The following is a 23,199-nucleotide window of genomic DNA, read 5'->3' as shown; positions in this document are numbered from 1 at the left end:
TCACCGACTCACATCTAACCCACCCTAAGGGTCTGCGTACATTATGAATGATATCTGTAAAAAAATAATTACTACACTTAACTGCAGTGACACACACATAAAGGTTTCTTGTACCTGAAAGAGGTCTGGTTGTGGCAAGTCCAGGGTAGAGATCCGATTTCCCAAGATCCTTAGTATTACAAATGTCTTAGATTTCCTGCCTCCATTTTCAATATCAAAGATTGCGACCATGACTCCACAGGTCATTCTTTAGTTCTAGTTTAACCAGGTCAAGACTAGCAGATGAGAGGAGATCCTTCCCGTTGACTTGGCTCTTTTTGTTGGCTCCCATGGAAGCTCTACTCAACTTCCGGCTGTATCGGGTTGGCTACCCCTGGATAAAGTTGGAAATTCTCAGTTGGACTCCTAGATATCAAAGCTGGTGTGGGATTCTGGGAGTAAGGAAGGAGGACGGAGCCTACAGTAAGGTGCCTTTCTGTGTCTTCCATAGACCCTGAAGCATCTATTTCCTCAGAGCAGAAGTGACCAACGACATTGGGCAGAATCACCCAAACTTTCATTCTGGAGTATCATTATAAGGGTCTTCTTTGATAATCTAACAACCCTCCATTATCACAGAGCTGTGATTCCAAAAAGATCCTTCAACACCCTGTGTTCCCTACGGTTCTTCACGCAAACTGTATATTTGTTCTAGATCAGAGGTTCTCAACCTTCCTAAGGCTGCACCCCTTTAATACAGTTCCTCATGTTGTGGTGACCCCCCCAACCATAAAACCGTTTCTTTGCTTCCTTGTAACTGTAATTGCTGTAATGACTCATCGTGTGAATATCTGATATGAAGGATATCCGATAATGAGACCTCAAAGAGATCATGACCCTCGGGTTCAGAGTCGCTGTTCTAGAGGATGGTCTCTGTTTTTACTGCTATTTTTAGAAAGCACAGTCAACAGTGCATCTATTTTGTCTGACTACTAGATGTCTCAGTCTTGGTGAGCCCTCAGAATTGTCTCCAAACCTGTCCAAATTTTATGACGACCAGTTCAGTGTATAATACAGTCTGGGGGAATTAAAGTGCTTGAAGAGATTTTTAAGACTGTACTTAAAAAACTACCTAGGGAGTAGATGATAGCATTGCCTTACAGATGTTCTCATAGCACCCATTGGGATTTCTCTCTGGTCATTTTAGCCTCCTTAGCACCTTCTCCAAAGGTGTATAGTGGGAAGGCACTTGCTTGATCCTAGCTGCAGCACTGGGATTGTTGTTGCATTCACCTTGTTTCCTGAGAACTCAGACAGCAGGAACTCAGGTGAGGCTTCAAGTAAAGTCGAGTACAGATACCACAGTGGAGCACAGATGCCGCAGGAGGGATTGCTTTTGTAAAGCTTTGCCATAAAGGTGATATAGGCACTTTACAGTCAATTTGGAACAAAGAGAGAAAAGAAAGGAATTCTCATACATCCCTTCAGCTGCAGTGGTTGCTGGGCAGCGTGCTAGGACTTCTCCTGGGTTTTCTGTGCTACTCTTTTCTTTTGAGTCTGTGCATTGTGCCCTGCAGATGTGGTCTTAAATCTTGGGGTGCTTCAGCTTTGAGGGTCTGCACACAGGTTGGATAAGGCTTAAGTATCTTGCCCTGGTTTGAAGGTTCTCCTGTTTGTATGTTTAACCTCCTGGATCCTTGGTTTCCTCCTTTGTAAGCATCGGCTTTCAATCTTTTCATAGAATTGCTATGAGGACGGAAGGCTACCTGGCTGCAGGCAAAGGAGCTATACTGAGCTGCATGGACTATTGGTGGGAGTGTCTGGGAGCCTAGCCCCTGGCTCTGTGTGACACTGGGACTGTGGGGAGTGGGTAAGATGAGGCAAGATGAGCGTCTTTTTTCACTGACAACTACCAGAGCTGAAGAGCCACAGCGGTAACCAGGCAGCCTAGGTGAATGACAGGCAGTCAATTCTGTGTCCCATCCACTGAAGGCCAGCTGTGTGCTCAGTCCTTGGTAGGTGCTGAGTTGCAGGATGTCCCAGTCATTAGAGCAAAGGCAGCAGCCATTGGAGCTACCGTCCCGGCTACACGGCCCGCCTTCCTTTTCATACATGTTCTTGATTTTCTTCACTCAGTGCAAGCTTGCGTTCCTGATTTATTATTTGATATTAATTTAATTTAATATTAAAGTCTAGCAAAGTGAGGCAAAGCCCATGCTTTCTCTTACTCTGAAGGATGATGAAGAGACATCTTCTTTTCTACCTTACTTCTCAGCAGCAGACTTCTTTTTCTTTTTAATTCCTTCCTCAGGACAGTTGTGAAACTCCTACCCTGTGGGCTGAGAGGCGGCTCATTGCTAAAAAGCTCTTCTAGCCAACCATGGGGCTTGGGGCTTAGATCCCGGTACCCACATAACAAGCCGGGCATCCCTAATGTACCTGGGATTCCAGTTCTCAGGGTTTTGATGTTATCTTCTGGCATTCATGCACCCGCAGGCGTGCATAGACCTTCACACCTACATTCGTGTACACCTCTGTTCACACAGACAGGCAGGCGCGCGCGCACACACACACACACACACACACACACTCACACACACACTCACACATTGTTTTTCCTCTTGCTGTGATAAAATAACCTGGCGTTGTTGGGAAGTAAAAGAGACAGTCATTTAAAGTAACTCATCACGTTACATCCACAATCAAGAGCACAGAGCAGTAAGTTCGATGCTTGCGTGCTGGTGTTCAGCTCACACTCACACACGTTCCAGATGCCCCAAGTCCGGGAAATGGAGCCTGTTATCTGCGGTGGCTCTGACTGAGGCTTCATTCCCAGATGATTAAGATTGTGTCAAGTTGGTTATTACATAACCACCAATACGCATGTAATTAAAAAAATAACATCAATACCTATCCCTCTCCTGAAAGTCATTTTCTTAAGGTCACAAGTAGCTTTCTTGGTGAATTTTTTAGCCTTGGTGAGGACCATGCTCCAAATAATGCAGTTTAATGGCACTTCCTGTTATGGTCCCCTTTACTTCTTTCCTATGTTTCCCCTTCCTTCTTCCTTCCTTTTCTCTCCCCCTCTCTCTCTCCTGCCCTCCCTCCCTCTCTCCTCCTCGCCCTCTGTTCTTTTCTTCTCCTCCTCTTTCTTTCCTTTCATGGCTTGCTCCAAGTCTCTCACCTTTTCTGCACATGGCCCTGCCTAATTGCCCAGACTGGCTTCACACTCGTCATCCTGTAACCCATCCCTCTGAGTCCTCAGACTGTAGGGCTAGGCATATTCTATTTAGCATTGCTTGGGTGGCCACTGGTCACGTGGCAGTCATGGCTGACCATCGAACACCTGAAATGTGGCAGACGTGGTGAGGGAGGAGTTTTCAGGTAATTGGAATTTAAATAATAACACTGCAGCTGGTGGCTGCTCCATGGGATGACGTAGCTCCAGGGCAGCCCGGGGAGGTTTCTAACTATTCCTTTCTGAAAATTTTATGCTCCGGGTTTGGAGGCCTCTGTTACATTTCTGTTAGTGCCTCTGTGTCTCCTGTAACTATTCCTGCTCACCAGAAACAGTCTGTGCACAGTGCACTCCTTTCCATCCTGCACTTTCTTCTTTAGGGCAGGGAGTCCCTGGGCTCCAACCCTGATGTGTGTAGGATTGGCATCCAGGGCCTTTTGTAGCCATACTCTCTCTAGCTTCAGACCTGTTTCTAACCTCAGCCTAGTGGTGTCCTTTGGCCTTCTGAAGTCACTTGGGGTGGGCAGTGACAGTAACCAACACCATCATTTCTTCCTGTCCTTCTCTCCTTCACTCTGCTTTTTCTTCACTGTTCTTCTTCTCCTTGACGCCATTTGTGATGCATCTCCCTCCCTGTTGACTGCCCCTCCCTCACCATTGTTGATTTGGGATTCCTCTCGTATAGTTATCTCGTTTCCATTCTTGTGGGTGCTATCTCTTATGATTATAAAAGTTGAAACATTTATTTTTGAAAAAATGTACTATCATATCAAAATACCAAAAAAAAAAAGAAAAAAGAAACAAGAAAAAAGAAAGAAAGAAAGAAAAGGAAAGGAAAAAAGAAAAAAGAAAATGGAAAATAAAAGTTCTTAGTGAGCTTGATCTCCTGGAAGTCCCGCTTTGTGTTTTTGGCATGTGACGTCCCACAGACGATCTCTCTTAACCTCTTGCCTGGATTACTGTGGCTGCGAATGCTCAGTGTCTCCCCGCTCTAATCCACTGCTATTTCCTAAGGCCTGCTCCTCTCCTGCCATTCTTCCGTTCTGCTCATAAATCTCCAGAGGCACCTAGTTGTCTGCTGAATTAAATTTGTCCCCACTGATGGGACACCGTGCAAATCAACCTTTGCCTTCCTCGTAGGAGAAGAGCTCACCGCAGAAGAAGTTATGGTTGTGAACAAATACCTACTTAGGTTGGTTTGGCTTTATTAAGCATTGTCATTTATATGATTTTCTAGAAACAAACTTCTAAAGTTAGGTCATGCTGGCACTGTTAGACTGGATTTCACTCGTTTTTGAAAAATATATTTTTCCTCTCTTATTTACTGAGTTTATTGCTGTTTTACTTTCACATGTATTCTTTAAGATAGCATAAAAGCCCATGAGAATTAATTTAAGAATTAATTAATCTAAGAATTAATTTAATTAATTAAGAATTTCCCTTCAGTCCCTGAAGAAAACTGAACTCTTCTCCATTGATGAAAGACTCTAATTATCTTTGTCTAGAAAGATCAGGACTTTTATGTATCCCTACTTGTGTCTTCTTAAACTTAGTCTGGGGACCACATTTAGGCATTCATGTATGGTAGGGAAACATCATGTGTTATAGCCTAGCTTCAGCAGATGCTGACACTTCGATTCAACTAGAAACTGAGTCAGTAGGGCCTACATTGATGGCTCAGCAGTCAGAAGAGTGTGCGTTGCTCTTGCAGATGCTCTGAGTGAGGTTCTCAGCATCCATATTTGGCAGTTCACAATCCCCTGTGAGGTCCACTGCTGTTTTCTGGTCTCTGTGTCATGTGTATGCACGCACATACACAGATGAGCTTGCACACATACACACGATTAAAAACAAGTGCAATGGAAAACAAGAAAATTATTCAGCAAGTACTTACTGCATGTCTATAGGAAGTAGGTTCCTCCATGAGAACTCTTGGGCTTTGGTTCATCCATGGCTAGTGACTGTGACTGTGTCTGGGTCTTGGGTACCGAGTACCCTTCTAGGCTCTCTCACTGGCTCCAGAGCCAGGCATGGCTTCTCTTAGGCTATGATCTCCTAGGGATTTGGGAAAAGTCATAGAAGAGGGAGAAGAGGGAGAATGAGTCTTGTCAATTTTTGTTTTGGTGGCTTGAATTGAATGTTGTGGTCATTGAGCACAGATTTAGTCTTTAATGAATTATGTTATCAGCTCTGTCTTATTTATCTCTAAGTAGCTCCTGGGCATAGTAACCAACTAATTAACGGTTGCTATTATTAGGATTGTGATGAAACAGATGTTTCCACAAACACTCTCTCTGCTTCTGTCTTTTCTCATCTTCCAGACTGAGATCCATCTTCTGCTCTGCCTGCTGGATGCTATACATACTTGTGCCTTTTCCCAGTTGTATGGGTTCTGCCAGACACGCCTTTCCACCATCTTCTCTATCTATTAAATCCCTGTTTACACATTAGGACCAGACTAATTCCTTATCTTCACATGAGATGGCTCCTGCTTGGAGCTTGTTGCCTCTTCCCTTTGCTTTCTTTTTCTGTCCCCGAGTCCTACAGGAGGCTATTTGGTTGTTTACATGGTTCAGATCTTGTTTTCAAATTTGGTAGAGACTCTCGATGACATCTATGATGTCCTCTGTGGCCATGATAGAGTTGTGCGCATACGCACAGAGTTCAGATGTATCTGGCTCAAGCTGTGCTAGAGATTCCAGAGACAGTCATTCTGTAGTGGACTTCTGGACTTGTAGAATTTATGCCGTAGACTTGTCCATATACTCAGAGGTCCCCCTGCTTCTGAGCTGTTAGGTTCGAGCTATCGATGCAGACAGGGCATTGAAGGGCACAGTTGACTTATGTGGTACTCTTACCTTGTCTTCAGAAAGCTGCAGATTCATTTGGAAAGTTGCTTATCATTATAAATCAGAAGTCCGTCTGTCTTGTCTTTTGGGGCCCTTCAAGCTACCAAAATGAAATCAAAAGAAGAGAATGAGACTTTCCCAGATGACTAGCCTTCACTTTTGTGAGGCAGGATCTGTGAAACAACACTGTCTCTGTGCTTCAGTTTCCTCATCTGTTAAGTAGAAAGGATATTTTGAGGACTGAGTTTATGCTTATAAAAGTGTTCAAGATATCTATTACCCATCCATCACCTGTGTGTTTGTGTGTATGTATGTGTGTATGTATGTGTGTATGTATGAATGTATGAATAATCTATCTATCTATCTATCTATCTATCTATCTATCTATCTATCTACTTATCTACCTATAATGCATCTTTCATTATTGATATATGTGTGCTCAAGATATTCATGATTTTACACACCGATTTAGCATTGTTTAGTACTTTTGATGACCTTGTCAATACAGTACAGATATAATCCCTCAAGTTCACCCTTTCTATCCTGGGAAGATGAAGAAGTAGCCTCCAGCTTTTAACAGTACCAACCTTGTATGTAATCTTTCCTCATGCTTTACTCTAACCTGCACTCCAGGTCCAAATAGCATTGTGCTTGTTTGGCCACACTAGTGACTTGGTTCATTTCCATGATAGATATAGATATTTGTCAGATAGATATTGATAGATAGATGGTAGATAGATAGATAGATAGATAGATAGATGGATGGATAGATAGATTCATGCATACATACACACAAACACACCCATAATGGAAAGGAAGTAAGTGTGAATAGAAAGGAACTTTGTTTCCGCAGTGCCGCAGTTCCGGGGGGCTGACAATCGCAGTTCCATGGTTATTATAAGGCAATTACATCAACAGAGCTTGTCTGTCTCTCTCACATTTCAAAGGAACATGTGTCCGGAGAGACAGCTTCTTCTTTAATGATTTTGACATTGTCATATTATACCTAAGCGCAGAACTATGACAATACCTCTGCCTCTGCTGCCAACGGTACCATGTGGGGACACATGGCAGTTGAAAAGACAGAATGGCCTCTTTATGGTGACTGGCTTGGAATTATAAATATTTTCATTTCTCCCGTAGGAGATGGCTCGTGGAAGAGAGGGGACAAACACGACTTTGAAGCTAAGCAAGCTTACTCATCCCTCCAAACAGTCACCCTGCTGAGGACCGCGAAGCCTGAGTTTGAGAAGTTTTCCATGGAGGTGAAAAGTTCTGTTGAGAAACAAGGGCTCAATGAGGAGGATTACGTAAGTGCTTGATTATGAACCTCGCCCTCCAGCATCCTGAAAACAGGCTTCTAATTAAACCAGAGGTGACAAAGTGTCCCATTCTGAGCCATTCAAAAATTCCGAGTTCAAGTCTGAATGTTGCTGTCGCCTCCCGTGTTTTTTTTTTTTTCCTGGCCACTTTTCCTCTCCCCAACCCCCACCCCATCATCAGTCCTGCAATTCACTTACACTTCTCCTTTGCAACTGCTGAAGGGTGGAAAACTGCCTTTTCCCGGGGACCTGTGATGCAGAACAGGGTGTCTGTAGACTCCCATCGTTTTCTAAGCTAGGAGCATGTTGTGGGAGGGGGAGACCCTGTAGATTCCAGTCATTTACTAAGTTAGGAGCGTGTTGTTGGAGGGGGAGGAGGCAGTTGAAGGAGTGCCCGGGCTTTGCATGGCTAATTTGTCCAAAGCTTGGTGGCAGAAGATATTTTAGGTTTTGGAGGCTCGTTCTTTGCACAATGGATGTCCTCTTCTTGGTTGGTCTGTTCCTGTCTCTCGCTGGCCGTGGAGTTTTCTCCTCTGCTCTGCGGCAAGCTGCTTCCTCCTTGGGTGTTCTAGGTCTTCCCGCTCCAGAAACGTTTTTTGTTACTCATGCATTTTAAGGAAGCTCAGTCCGGGCTAAGGGTTAAACACCTCCCTGGTCGCTATTGTTCAGACAGCCTTTGGCACAGTTAGCTCTGTTTCTGAGATGTTCAAATCCATTCTCAGGGTGGGGTGAGCAGAGGGCCTTTGAGTAAGTGGGCTGAGGTGGGTGTGCTGGTCTGTCTTCGCTTCCCTGTCAATAATGAAAATTAAAGGTATTTCATGTACATATTTTACCCAGTGGTCCATAGTAACTATGATTTGAAAGCTGAGCGGCAGTGTCGTCTTGTCTGCTTCCTTTCTGAAGTTGTTAAAGTTTAATTACTTCATCATATGTTGTCTGACGTAATTGTAGGCCAACCAAAATCTCATTAAGAAGACTATCGCTATGACTACAACTCACAGTATTTTTCTAATTCTAGTATTTTCAAGAGTATTTGCATCTGTGAACTATGATACTGCCTCTCCATGCTGACTTTTAAAAATAAGTAAAATTGACAATTTTAAGTAGAATTGAGGTTATTATAATGATTTATTTTAATTCTGAAGATACATTTAATTTTCCTTTTTTATTTTTCCAGCTCTGGGTTTGACTCTCAGAGCTGGAAAAATAAAAAAGGAAAATCCAATCCACCATCCAACCTGCCACCCTTCCTTTTCATAGCTTTTGAGCACAGTTGCTTACAAGGTTAGTCCATAGTTGGCTGTGCTGTGTGGTGGGAGAGAGCAAAGGAACTAGAGTTAGAAGCCTGGGCTCCAGAGGACAGGAAGTAGAGCAGTGTGGTGGGCGGTGCCTCATTTGTCTAAGGCTTCACGTGGACAGCTTTGCTCCAGGTCTTTTAGCTTCTCATGTTTGCATCCACGGGCATATATGTCTGCATAGAACATAACTTCATAGAGCCTTGCATGGGCTCTGCCCCTGTCTTCATCTCATATCCAGCAAGTGTGGTGGACTCATTAGTCCTCCTCGTAGTACTATGTGGTCACCAGGTAATCACGTGACTTCCGGGTAGGCTCTGCTTTGTTTCCTTTTAACACTTCTGTTTCTTCATGCTTATGCTGATGTGTCTACTGCTAAATTAAATTTAGCTGAATTCAATTATTAAATTGAGTATATTGAATGAAAATAAAATATAAATTATAACCCTACAGCACCAAGAAGATATTGAATCTTCTGAGCTTTAAAATTCAGAGTTTGTGTTACTGCAGAGGACAGCATTGTGTCTGACTGATGCATGAAGCACGGTGCTTAATGTAGGGGGTTGAGACAGTATCGCAGATTGAGAAATCCTCTTTTATTTTTCTTTGGTGAAGGTTTTTCTGTCTTTTAAAAATGAGACGCTTTCCCAGCATAACAAATAAAAATGGCGCAAGCATGAAGGATTGCTTAGACGAGGGTGAGAAGAGACATTGTGCCTTTGGGGTTTTGCTTTAGCATTGCAAATTGAATGATATCCCGGATCCAATTTTATGTTTATTAGAGTCACATCCGTATTAGCATATTGCTAGTACCCCTAAAAAAGCTATGATCTTTTCAAAAATGAAAATAAGTGAAATTAAAATTTTTTTTTTACAGGCTACATTGTAGCACTAGAAAGACAGAGAAACAATAATTATTAAACAGTAAAATTATTTGAATATTTTAATAGCACAGTGATTTTATATTTTTGCTTAAACTTGGATGAATTAATCAATTTTTTAAGTGTATATGTGAGCATATGTGTGCACAATCATGTGTGCATGTGTATGTACATGTATGTTGAGCTCAGTCGTCGACGTAGGGAGTCTCCCTCCCTCTGCATCTTATCTATTGAGGCAGTTTCTCATGGAACCTGGTGCTTGTTGACCCAGCTAGTCAGCTGTCAGCAACTCCTGGGGATCTTTCTGCCTCTGCCTTCCCTAATCTAGGATTACAGGCACGTGCTGCTCCACCTGGAGTTTTGCGTGGTTGCTAGAGGCTGAAATCAGGTCTTCAAAGCTTTTGCAGTAATCAACAGAGTGAGCCACTTACCTAGCCCCAGTTAATACAGTTTTGTTTTTGTAAAATCAACCTTCATTTCCATAACTTGCTCTCTGTAAAAAAATTAAAAATTTAATTGAGAAAAACAGGGGAAAGAGTGTCATTCCTTATTGAGAATGTGGCCACAGACAGGTTTTCCAGGGTTCAGTGCATGGTCCTCACCCCTGTACATGTGGACAACAATCACTGGGATTAGTGGCTTATAAAAAAACTGAACAAACCAGAAGACATGAAGTTGGGAATGGGCATGTTTAGAGGACGTAAGAAGACTGGAGGGGGTGGACGTTAGATGGAATATATGTTTGCAATTCACAAAAATAAAGAGAAAAGGGTGGGAAGTGGAGTATAAGGTGTTATACAGAGAACATACAGTTTCCCTCAAGGTAACACTTGGCTCTATACTTATTGTGACAATCAGATTCTTTATTCTGTTTGCAAGGCTATATATTAGTTTGTTTCCTCATTGCTGTGTGTGGTGGCTTGATAAGAATGGCCCCATATGTATTTGAATGCTCCTATATTCAAATAGAATGCTTGGTTACTGGAGAGTGGTACTATTTAAAAGGATTAGAAGGACTAGGAACTGGGGCCTTATCAGAGTAGGTGGAAACTTTTTGGAGGAAGTGTGTCACCGGGAAGTGGAACTTGTAGTTTCAAAAGCACATGCCAAACCAGGTTCTCTCCATCACCCCTCTCTCTCTGATGGCACATCAGAATATACCTCTTAGCTACTGGCTCCAGGTCATGTGTGCTGCCATGCTCCCTGCCATGGTAACAATGGACTAAATCTTTGAAACCATAAGCAAGCCCCCTGTTAAATGCTTTCTTTTTAGGAGTATCCCTTGCCTGAAATGCTTAGGACCATAAGTATTTGGGGTTTCAGATTTGTTTTTAATTTCGATAAATACATGTACGCACATTATTTGGAATGTAGAATCCAAGTCTAATTGTAAAACACACTGATTCCTATACACCTTAGACATGTGGATTGATGATAATTTTGTACATTATCTCAACTGCCCCTGCCTTTTGATTGCAAGCCACCACAAGATATGAGGAGGTTTCCATTTGTGATGTCACACCAGCACTTAAAGTTTCTGGGATACTCAACCTGTATTGTTATACTGGGGAAACATCAACCCTGATCTCTTCTCAAATAGCCAAAGCCTTTTTTAGTATCCTGTCTTTGTCAGCAATGCTCATCAGCCATGGGTTCTGTGTATGGACCTCCTTAGGGACACAAAAAGTTCAGCTTCACAGATGGAGATGGTGTGAGGGTAGTAAAAGTGTCCACAACAGGGGTTCTGAAGACCACTTGGGGGTCACTGATAAATGCAAACCAAGAAGTAATGCTGCATTGGAGAGGCCCCAGGATCTTGAAGCCTGGTTCAGAAAAGGTTTTGCCAAGTGCCTGCCTGGCCGCCACCATTGGATTTTGTATTGGGTCACCTACGTGTGCAGTGGCTCTCACTCAAGGGCATTTTAATGGAGCTGCTTAGCACTCTGCCTCAGGAGTGGTTCCAAATCCACAGTGCTGGTATTTGGTTTTAGAATGCGCTGTATGGTGGCCAAGCTGAGATTAGTTGCATCCCCTGACTCCTGGGCCAGTGATTTTCTTTTTCCACTACATCAGTCTGATCCTCTTAACAACAATGTACCCAACAAGGAGGCAAACTTATGACCCAAAGATTAAGTGTATCAGGCCCTCTGCGTGAGCCTGGCAGGCTGAAGTATTTCCTTGTTTTCTCTGTACTCACCAGTCCAAAGTACACACTTTTAGCATATCAGTTTCCCTTCACACTCTCACATACTTGACAACTCGTGCTAAGATTCAGTGTCCTCTTCAGCTGCAGTCACCCTTCGCCCACATGTAAACCATCATTTTCTTGATTATCAGATACTGTTTGTTGAGTTCTCTGGGGAGCATGGCTGTGAACCTGATCCTGGAAAATGTGTGGTCCCAGATGGAATCCTAATCCTCTAAAAACTCATGAGTGGGAAGAAAATACCCACAACCTTGAGCTTTGAGGTCACATCATAGATGCATTCCTGTGCCAGTTCACAGAAAATGTCATGCACCTTAGCACCAGGACATGTGGATGGTACTCATCTCCAGCAGAATGATGGAGGCAGAGGGCCCTTTTACAGGTTTCTGTAGGTGCTTTAAGGAGATGAAAGTTTCCTGCCTCATGATGCATTGACTACTTGTAATTACATACCCGACTCTGTAAGTGCACAGTATATACATTTTGGAGAGAGAGTCAGTGTTTCACCTAGGTGATCCATGTAGAAAAAAGAAGAGAACCACTGGGCTAGATCATGGCTACAGCTGGATAGTATACCATTTGGTTATTGTCCGGAGGCATGTTTATTTACACAAATAAGAACAATATTTGTGCAGGATTACATTGAAAAAAATCATTTCCCCAGAAGAAAAATGAAGAAAATGCTAAAGTTCTATGTAGTCTTATATTAGAGAAACCATTAGCTTTATTTCTGAGATGTCGTGCTCACTTCTTACACATTCATTCATTCTGCACTCGTGAGTCAGCTGACTTTCCAGGACCTGCTGTTCTCACTACTATTTCTTAGGACTGGGTGAGCCAAAGTTGAAGACACTTTTTTTTGGCTCTGGCAGCATCCCTGGGTTCTCCTTCCTGTAAATCCCACTCCTGGCCTTGATCCATTCTTCCTATTGTATTTGGCACTTTTGAGACCTATTCACCAGCTGGAACTTTAACAGTTGGCTTTTCCCTTGGGTGAACTTCACCTTCTTTTCCTGATGTTGTTTAAATAAAAATATCGTAGATTTCCAGATTGAAAGGGCATGATACAATGAATGAAAAAGGTAGTACATTCAATTAAGTAGTACATTTTTAGTACTATAAGGATTATAGTCATATATAAATTCCTCCGTGTCTCCTCCCTTCTGGGCTTCTGACTACACAGGGTTGATTAATGATTTTCCTGATATTGTCTATATGCTTTTAAAATGGATTATTTACATTGTTATTCTTGGTAGTAAAATTTTGATACTATGTCTTGATTCCTGAAATGGAAAAAAGATCAAATTGTTTGACACATTATTTTGTCTCCTAATATTTTCTTTTCTTGTTAATTTTTTTTTACAAAATAAGGCTTGAAGAAAAGATAAAAGATAGTATTCAGATTTTTATTATTATGCTCATGTAAAGATTTACAGCATAATCATATACATTTTGGAGAGAGAGTCAGTGTTTCACCTAGGTGATCCATGTAGAAAAAAGAAGAGAACCACTGGGCTAGATCATGGCTACAGCTGGATAGTATACCATTTGGTTATTGTCCTGAGGCATGTTTATTTACACAAATAAGAAAAATATTTGTGTAGGATTACATTGAAAAAATCATTTCCCCAGAAGAAAAATGAAGAAAATGCTAAAGTTCTATCTAGTCTTATATTAGAGAAACCATTAGCTTTATTTCTGAGATGTCGTGCTCACTTCTTACACATTCATTGTTGTGAGCATTTGTTGTTTCTCCTGTACCTTCTCTGGAATTTAATGACAGTTTTCTTATTTGCTTTTACATAGTTCTTACTATTTTATTTTAGTGCCTCAGTAAAGGGTTTTATGTCATGACATTAATGTTTTGAACCTTATCTTTCTGCTCCAGTTTGGAGTAATTTCTTATTTTAACATCAGTTTGGAACTGTCTTTTAGTTTTCTCTTGTATTGCATGATCCTTTTTTTTTTAGATATCATATCTCCTTTTTTATTCTTAAAATTCTTGTTTGTTTTGAAGAAAGAGTGCATCAATGGGAAAAAGTTTTTGATACTTTGTGCATTATACATTTTGTACTATATTAATAATAATACTAATTATTTCAACATTAAGTTGACAGTTTAGCTGGGTATAAAATTGTAGTTTAAAGATTCTTTTTCCATAAGACTTTGATGCCATTACTTTTATTTTGTAGCTCTTATTGTTATCATTTTAATTCTTTATTTTAAAGTTCTGTTTTCTTTTCCTGTTTATCCTTCAAGACTTTTAGTATTTCCTCTGTTTGATTGATTGTATCAGTGAGGTTCTAGTAAGGCAAATAGAGCCAGTTCAGCAGGAATTCAATAGAACGAACAGAGTTCAACATGTTAGAGGAGATGATTCCTAATGGAAGAGTAAAGCAAGCCAGAAATTAGAAATTGCAAAAAGTCATCATTAGGATCATGGGGATCTATTAGGTCCCCAAAGTTTGGGCTGCCCACAAAAGCTAGAAGGATGGAAAAATACAGTTTTTACTGGAGATATTACTCAAGGCAAAGAGAGAGTTGGGAGGGGGTATATCCTGGCTTTCCTCTTCCTTCTGGTTCTGTTCTCTTGCCTGTGTTCCATGCAGACTGAACTAATCAGGAGTAACATGACAGTGAAATACAACCAAGAGACGTTATCTTTTAATGATGTAAAGCAAAGTGACACAGAAGAAGGAAGGGGGAATGAATTAGAAAACAAACAAACAAACAAACAAACAGAAAACTGGACTGATTGGTGATCTGAAAATTCTCAGTGATGAGTCCTGGTATGAGTGTGTTTGCTTATCCATTTGTATTTTATATTTTGTTATTTGGAGGACAGGGTCTTGCACTGTAGCTCTGACTGGGCTGGAGTTCTTTATGTAGCTCAGACTGTGGAACTGTGGCAAGCTTATTGTCTTAGTCTCCCAAATGCTGAGATTATAGATGTGAGCTACTGCGCTGGGCTTGGTGTGTGTATTTTAAAATCTCGATGTCATGTCTTTAGTTCCCTCCTTCAGAAACTTTTAGAGTTGAGTGGTAGTCATCTTTATCTGGTTCTTATATTATCTGTCTCATCTTCTAGTACTTATGCTGTCAAAGCAAGTGTTATTTCTAATTCTGCCTTTTTCTTTTCCTTTCTGAGAGATTGTTCTGACTTTATCATCCAAACTACTGGATTTGGAAATGTCTTTTATATTTTTAATTTTCAAAAGCTTTCTAGGTAGATTTGGTGGTATATGCCCATGATCTTGGTATTTGAGAAACCAGGGCAGGAGGATCACTACAAGTTCCAGGTCAGCTGGGTCAACATAATGAGTTCCAGACAAGCCAAGACTTGAAGATGCTGTCTTCAAGAAAAAAATAAAAAAGATTAGAAATGAGAAAGACAAAGAAAAACCTCCATACTTTCTGCTTGTCTGCGTGGATCCACACTTCAAAACAGCACCTTGACTTCGGTTCTTGGACACAGAGGCTTATCTTCCTGATATCCCTTCTACCAATTCTAGAGTATATGCTATTTTTATTTAATTTGTCTAAAATTGGGGCTAATTTTGTAATTGATGCTCTGTCATAATTAAATAAACAATCAAGGTAAATATTATCCTATCAAAAGGCACATCAATGAGTTCTTTCTCATAACTGATGCTATTTATGCTTGTTGAGTTAGGAGTCTTGTCATCCTTTTTATTGTCTTATCCATCTACATTCCCAATTTCTTCCAGGTTCTTATTTGTTGCTATTTTATCTTTTCATCATCCATACTGGAAGCATTTCATGAGTGTTTTTCTCCTTCTATTTTTATGTGCCTCCTTCAGCCCTCTCCAGGGCTTTGATAACAAATCTGTCTAATGTTGAACTGGATTGGAGCGCCATGAGCATCAACCCAGCTATTTTGAAGAATCACCTTAAACATTATTATCTTGAGTACATTTTTCTCATAGGATGGCCAGTTTCATTAAAAAAATACTCTTCTGAACCTTCTGGAGGTCATTAGGCTGTATTAACTTTTGGGAGCCAGGAAAGGAGTGTCATCTAAGACCCCAGACTTACCACTCTTACCAACGTTCTCAGCTTCACACTTTCCCTATTCATCTGTTCCGGGCACACTCTTTTGCACTTACATTTTCCTCAGTGACACACTTGTCTTCTGGCAGGATGGGGAAGAACAGTTTCTTTCTTTTCTGTGTAAGCTTAGTAGAAGGATTCTGACTTCCTTTTTGTTGTATATGGGTATGTGTGTATGCATGTGCATACATATATGTATCACAGGCATGTAAAGCTAAAGGAAAACCTGTGTCATCCACTTGTGTTATGAAGACTGGGTTTCTCGCTGGCCTGAAACTCGCTGGAACTGGCCTAGTAGGTTTGACTGGCCAGACAGAAAACCCTAGATATTTCTCTATCTTCTTGGTCAGATTTCTTGACTTCTCTGCTTAACAACTGTAGATTCTAGCCGGGTCTTCTCATTTTTAGGTTTCTGCTATTTAAAGCTCAAAGTTATGTCTAACAAGTCTTAGTTTAAAAGCTAAGTGTCATTATCATTAGCTGGGTATAGAATTTGTTCATTCTTTATTGTAAAATTACTTCCTAGTTAACCCATGTGCAGGGCACCATAGGTTTGTACACAGAAGTACACACACTGTAGGAGAATTTTATTACATAAGAGTACTCAGCTGTTTGTAATACTACATCAGAAATGCTTCTTGGAAATACTATTCTAGATTTAGAGTATACACAACCAGCTTTTCTTTAGCTCTAAGCTGGCCACCAGCCTATATTATTTAACTGCAAAGGCAAGCCCTAATGCTGGACTCAAGAGTTAAGGAATTGCAATGTTCTGTGCCTAGCTTGTTTTACAAAGACACAGCCACAAGGCTTGCAGATGTAGGATTGCAGCCTAATTCTAAAGAATGGATCAGGATTCCTCTGATGTATAACACCCGTGGCATGTTCCCGAGGACTAGATTCTGATCCCCAGAACCACCTGGTGGAAAGAGAGACTTGACTCTTGCAAATTGCCCTGATTCCCATATGGGCAGCACCGCTTGTGTTGGTCTCCTCACAAACAAACAACTGAACATTAAAAGAAAAAAATAAATAAAAAGAGTGTGTAGTGTACATTAAAAAAAAAAAGACAATTCTGGATCTTAGTGCTTTGTGGTTTCAAGTTCAGTTTTACAGTTTCTAATGTGATCTGTTTTTAACCCTGGGTAGAATTTGGTAAATACTGTTTTGTATTTCTAACCGGGTATTCTGAACAGAAGGGGATTTTATGACTTGGGGTATTTGCTCATTTGTGGTTCTCAGGCCACCCATAGCTTGCTTTTTCTTTTTCTTTAAAAGTTGAAAATTTGTCTATTTAAACAAATACTGTGGGAGAGTCTGATGTGTGGCAGTGTGGCAGAGGGGATGGGATGGGGTGCCTTGGGAGCATGTTTCCTATCCTAGGTCTCCCTCTGATGCTCACAAATCAATGCGGAGTGGGGGGATGGGCAGCTCATTAGGCGTTGTATTTGAGAGACACAAGGTTTAATAAATAATTGTTTAAAGAGCCTAGATGTGACATTTGAGACATTTAAAGTGTTGAAAAGTAATACTGTAATTTCTCTGAGGGGGAAGGTCTCATGGTATTTAATCCATTTAACTTTATCAGTCATCAATAACATCTCAGCGAGGTATTTATTTCACTCTCCTCTTGTCTCATGCTATCTAATTAGATCCAAAATCTCTTAGTTGAAGAATGGAAAAGTTAGGTCTTCAGCCAAACAAATGAAAGAGAAGAGAATGCAGTTGATGCAAAATGTATTTGCCCCACTCTGACAGCACTGCGCAGTCAAGGCTTCTGCAAGGCTCCATCAGAATGGAAAGGCAGCCTCTTCTCTTGCAGCTCCCTTTCCTCAGATCTCACCCCATTTTCTCATAGCCAGCCAGGGATAGTGTGTCCAAATGAAAAGTCCTTTTCAGATGCAGTAGGTCCTTGCTAATTTTATTTGTGAGAATAGAATCAAATCTCAAGTTGGTTTTAACAAAAAAAAAAAAAAGAACGATGAGTCTGCGTGCAAACATATTAATAAGATTAGTTGTATTAGGAAAATGGATGAGGGGTTTTGTTAGGAAAAAAAGAAGGGGGGATGGAGGCATGGCAAGGGGTTTTTGCTAGCTAGAGAAATATTTGCTGGCCTTCAAAACTCTTAAATGAAGATATTGGACTTAAAAAAATCACTGTCATTTTCTTAAAGGTGGAAATTGTTTTAAATTATTCTGGTATCTTTTAAATAGGTTAAGTAACACGAATAGACTATTTGAAGACGTTGGAATATTCTGGGTTAAAGCTTTTTTGACTATAAATAAGCACTCATTTGCTTGTGATTGTTACACATTGTTAGGTGTGGCTTTCTAACTGTAAAAAGCTTTGACCTAGCACACTGGAAAAATACAAAGAGGCCCAGGGCTTACGCAAAAGGACTCTGAAGCCAAGCATCCTGTTTTATCCTTTTGAATGAATGTGGGGTAGTGTTAGTGTTTGTGGCGATACAACAACTTGAGACACAAAGATGTTTGCAGCAATGGTGATAACACTCTCACGAATGCATGAGCGAAATAGCATTGTGCACGCAAAGCCACCCACAACTGAAAGGCTAAGGAGTTTTCTGATACTGACTGGGGTAGAAGGGCATGCCAGCTCATCTGGGCAACTTCCTCACATCTGAAGTACAATGTAATTATTCTCAGAGAAGTCTGTTCACCTCGAATCCATACTGTAGGCACAAGACCAGTTTGACCTGTGGGAAGAATGTACCTAAGGCTGAAGAACTGCACTTGTGAGCCTGTAAGGCCTGGAAGGGCAATATTAGCGGACAAAATTCTTTTTTCTGCATTTCTCATCCTTTCTAAAGGCTTTGTGTCAACCTGGGGTCTTGCTATCCCTTCTTTACTCAGGGCTCCTTTACACAGTGATGTTGGGGCTGTAGATTAGCTTCCCCAGGAGACTGAGTTTAAAGGGAGAACCTGGAAAAGGAAGGCCTGAGGCGAATGAACCTAGAGGAGGTATTGGTATTGTGTTGCCAGAGAATGTTCTGTGGATGTCAGGCATCCCTCATCTGCTGCAGGAAAGTAGTGTAGAACGACTTATGAAGTCACCCAATGACTAGAGGAGTAATGGTCCTTTCATAATTTAAACTCTATTACATGAGTGTTTGATTTCAACTCAGTGTCACAACAGAATAACTCTGGACCTCAAGTCATTTGGTAGGAGCTAGAAGGAAATGACATATGTTAAGACATCCAGCTTGGGAGCAAAGAGGCCGATAGGCCAATTTCAGCCTCCCCAGCCACTGCTAACAGGGAATTCTGATGTTGCATGCTGAGTGTATCCACAGGGGTTTTGTTTGTAACTATAGGGCAGAGATTTGGTTCAGGAGGCCATTGTTCATCGATGCTGCTCTCTTCATTGGTACATGAGGTGGGAGAGCCCAAGGCAGTGGCTCAATGATGTTGTTTGACCTTGTTCAGTTCATGTTTAGACCACCATGTTCGTGAGATGTGTGTGGGTGTATCTTCTAGGAGATATAATCTTACAGCAAACTCCTTGTTCTTCTGGTTCTTGCAATCTTCCTGCGTCTTCTTCCACAATGATCCCTGATCCATGTGAATATGAAAGAGGTTGGGAGAAGTCCAGAAATCTCAGCCCTATACAAAGAACTATAAACAACTAAGGAAAGAGGAGAGTGGGAGAGATAGTCTTCCCTAGGGTAGAGCACACTGATTGTTTTTTCTAACACCAAATGGTCATCCGTGAAAACACACATACAAATGATATTATACAGACTAACTAGGTTGTACATATGTATTTAGAAATACATACATACATACATACATACATGTAGGCAACAATAATTAATGAAAACAGAAGCCATGAATTTGGAAAAGAATAAGGAATATAGGAAAAGGTTTGGAGCAAGGGAAGGGAACAGGGAATGATATAACTAATTAAAATCTCAAAAAGCAAAAAATAATTTAAAAAAGTCAGTTGATGGGCGAGGTGGCCATTTTAAATTATTATTTTGACACAATGTAGAAGGAAGATTCAGGGAGGAATTGTCTAGATTGGGTTGGTCTAGGGGCATGCCTCTGAGGGCTTTACTTGATATGGAATGAGCCAGCAAGAAAAGTGGGCAGCACCCGCCCCTGGACTGTAGGACTAAGAGGAGGAACTGAACAGAGCACAGCCTGTAAGTGCCTTTTGCTTTCTCTTAACTGTGGGCATAATGTGGTAAGTTTTTTCAAGCTCCGGTCACCATGACATCCCTGCTACTAATGGAGCATAACGTAGAGTTGTGAGATAAACTGTCCCTTGTCCCTTACTTTGCTTTTGTCAGAGGGTATTTTATCACAGGAACAGAAGTGAAACTAAGATAATGACCATCAATACAACACAACATTACTAACATTATCAAGGACACAAGGGCACCTGTTTGTCGGAGACTCTAATCTGCTAAATGGATAAAATTCATATTAAATTACTCTTGGAAGTTATGAAAAAAATGATTGATAAAGGGATTTTATAACTAAGTGCGCTGGGTGAGGGTGTCCAAAGTTAACAGCCCAGGAGCTGTAAGTAGAACACCCTCAGGGCCTTAGGTGTCATATAAGAATAGTTTTAAATGACATCTTTTCTGGGGTTCAGCACATTATAAATAAGAACAGAGTAATATATTACTAGGATTCAACCATTGAAACCAGATTGAAGTTTGAAAGTGAGTTGAGCTTTAGGATATTATAATGAATTAGTCTGTACTTTCTAGTGCTCCACTGCAGCCAGCTTGCTTCATTTGCTAACGATCTAAAAATGTTGGCCCTGTGGATAGTGATTTAGAGGTAGGGATTTTTATTTTTATTATAAGTCTTTGGCTTTGGCTTTAATTTGAGAGCTTTATCAATGACTTCATCTACTCTACTGTCTCGATGAGTGACTACTAATTACTGAAGTCAGTTATATGTTCTTCCACTCTATCCTAAAGATCTTAAAGAGATTGGCAGTTTTCATTAAGAAATCCTGTGGATCATATTAACGTAGTAACTTGACCCTTCTTGGATTGGCCAGATTGAGGGCTATCTTATTTGGTGTCCTCTGTGTCCACAGTTCCCTTGTAGTGACCACTCTATTGACCTATGTAACATCAGGAATAGGTAGTTGAGCTGGAAGATGTTTGTTGACTGAGCCTCTGTGAATACTATCAAGCCCTTACTAAGGTAAGTGCTTTCTTTACCTTGAGGTAAAGTATTGTCCTAGGTACTCTGAGGACAGCCTAGTGCCTGTGCAGGCAGCTTTTGATGGGTAAGGAACGATGAGCCTTTTAAGTAAGACAAATAAAAGGAACAGAAGCTTAGGAGCAGGGATGCATTAGACACGGTTGGGTGGGGGCAATGAAGTCACAGCCCAAGTGGAAGAGTTATTTCGAAAGACATCTTTCTTATTTTGGAAACTAGCTCCTGCCCTGGCTGCCCAAATACCACAATGTGCGAGTTTCTCTAACCAGATCTCTGTATTCAGTTTTCTTTCATGATTTCTCTTTGCCGCTTGCTCCACAAATATTGCTACTTCCAAGTTTCTCCTCTGGCCCCTTTCTCTCTAAACACATTGTGTGTGTGTGTGTGTGTGTGTGTGTGTGTGTGTGTGTGTGTGTGTGTGTGTATGTGTAGTGTAGCCTTCATCTATAGGCAGGGTGACTGTTTCTCTGTAGAAGATAACCAATGTGTGTGTGTCTGACTGCAACCTGTCCCCTGAGTGTCAGGCAGGCTTCTACTCGTAGTTTCCCATTGGCACCTGGGCCTGAATGACATTCATGTACCTACTTTTTTGTTCCCCTGAAATGACTCCATTCAGAGCTCTGAAACCAAATGCAGAGGAGGAGGGAAGTCCAAGTCCAAAGAGCTTGTTCTGCACATCGAAGAGTATGGGAGGATAGGGGACTGTAGTAGTCCCAGGACTTGAGAGTTCCAGATGACGATGAATTGGACAGCCTTGCAAGCATCAGTGTCAGGAGCATCATTTCAGACACTGTGGGAACAAGGACAGTTAGATTCCCAGTTCCACAGACTGGATCAATCAAGATGTATTTTTGAACAAGGTTCCCAGGTAAACTCTATGCATTCAAACACTGGAGAAACGTCACTTTGGAGTATGTAGCTGTGAGTGAGTTGAAGGGACCAGGGCAATGAAGACAGACCCCTGGAGTGAGTGGATCACACACGGGAACACTGAAGGAGCCACTGTGAGTGTAGAGACGGTGTGGAGGAAGAATGTGAGTCAGTACCAACCTCCCTGACTGTAGTTATAACACTCCTGACGCCCCTGCTTTCTTGATGTGCAAGTAGCAGCAGGGCAGTTTGTTATGTGCTTACAAAGTCAAATTAAAGGAAGTGAATCTTTCGTAGGAGTGGAATACATTAGCCTATTTATTTTTTAACGTTCAGTGCTTTTTGTACTTTCTCATTAACAAAAATTTGCCAGTGCCAAAATCACAATGATATTCCATTTTCTTTCAGACTTTATAAAAGTTTTAGACAGGATACTTATGTCTATGATTCATCTCAAGTGAGTCTTTGTATCTGCTGTGATTTGAGAGTCAAACCTCAATCTTTCCCCATTGTTTTCTGTAGTCCTACCATGTGCTGAAAAGACTTGGTTTTCCCTGTTGAGATGTTTCAGTCTAATCCGGAAGACTGTGTGTGTATGTGTGTGTGTATCTTAGATTATTTATTTTGTTCTACGGTTCTGATTATCTTTACACAAATCTCACTTTGTAGGCATGTAATAATAATATTCTATGCCCCGAAGTTGCCAATAATTACTTAACTTTATCTACACATAATTTCCAAAATATAAAACACTGAGCTTCTTACGAAAGCAATGTTGGTTAATTCAGTTTTATTGGTTTGGTAGCAACCTTGATGGAAAAGATCTCATAAACAACTATTTAGTCCTAATTCACTGATTGAGATCACCAGCTGCAGTACGAGCCTCCCTCCCAGTGTTGGTCTGGAAGCCTTGCCCTTAAGTGGTAGCTGCGGTACCCACATTATAGCAATCTCAGCCAACAGTGCCCAAAGGAGGCCTTTGAACAGCTAAAACACAGTGGGATTTATTGGTTTTATCATGGAAGAGGCCCTAAAATCCTTTCTTCGGACCCATTTATTCCATTTCTATTCTGATTTTCAGATAGGATCTCACAATGTGGCCCAGATTGGCCTCAGGGATGTGAGCTTTAGCAATCTGGATCTTAACCTCCTGAGTCACAGGGACTACGATTACACAACACCCTGTTTACCCTCATTTTAAATATCACTGTAACAAATGTTGGGATTTCTTCCCCTCATTTACAGAACATTAGTGTTAGTAAATGGCCAAGATGATGGCATGC

At 41.1% G+C, this 23,199-nt stretch overlaps 1 protein-coding gene across 3 annotated transcripts in view; it reads left to right on the top strand.

Moving 5' to 3' along the window:
* Npr3 (natriuretic peptide receptor 3) overlaps nucleotides 1-23,199 on the top strand; it is a 67,941-nt gene that overhangs the window by 19,748 nt on the left and 24,994 nt on the right. For all 3 annotated transcript variants that reach the window (XM_039101782.2, XM_006232045.5, NM_012868.1), the window contains 1 exon segment: nucleotides 7,210-7,376. In XM_039101782.2, the coding sequence (XP_038957710.1) occupies nucleotides 7,210-7,376 (167 nt within the window).

The sequence above is a fragment of the Rattus norvegicus genome, chromosome 2 (assembly GCF_036323735.1).
Source record: "Rattus norvegicus strain BN/NHsdMcwi chromosome 2, GRCr8, whole genome shotgun sequence".
NCBI lineage: Eukaryota > Metazoa > Chordata > Mammalia > Rodentia > Muridae > Rattus > Rattus norvegicus.
Note: the sequence above shows the minus strand (reverse complement) of the source record. Positions and strands in the feature narration are given on the sequence as shown.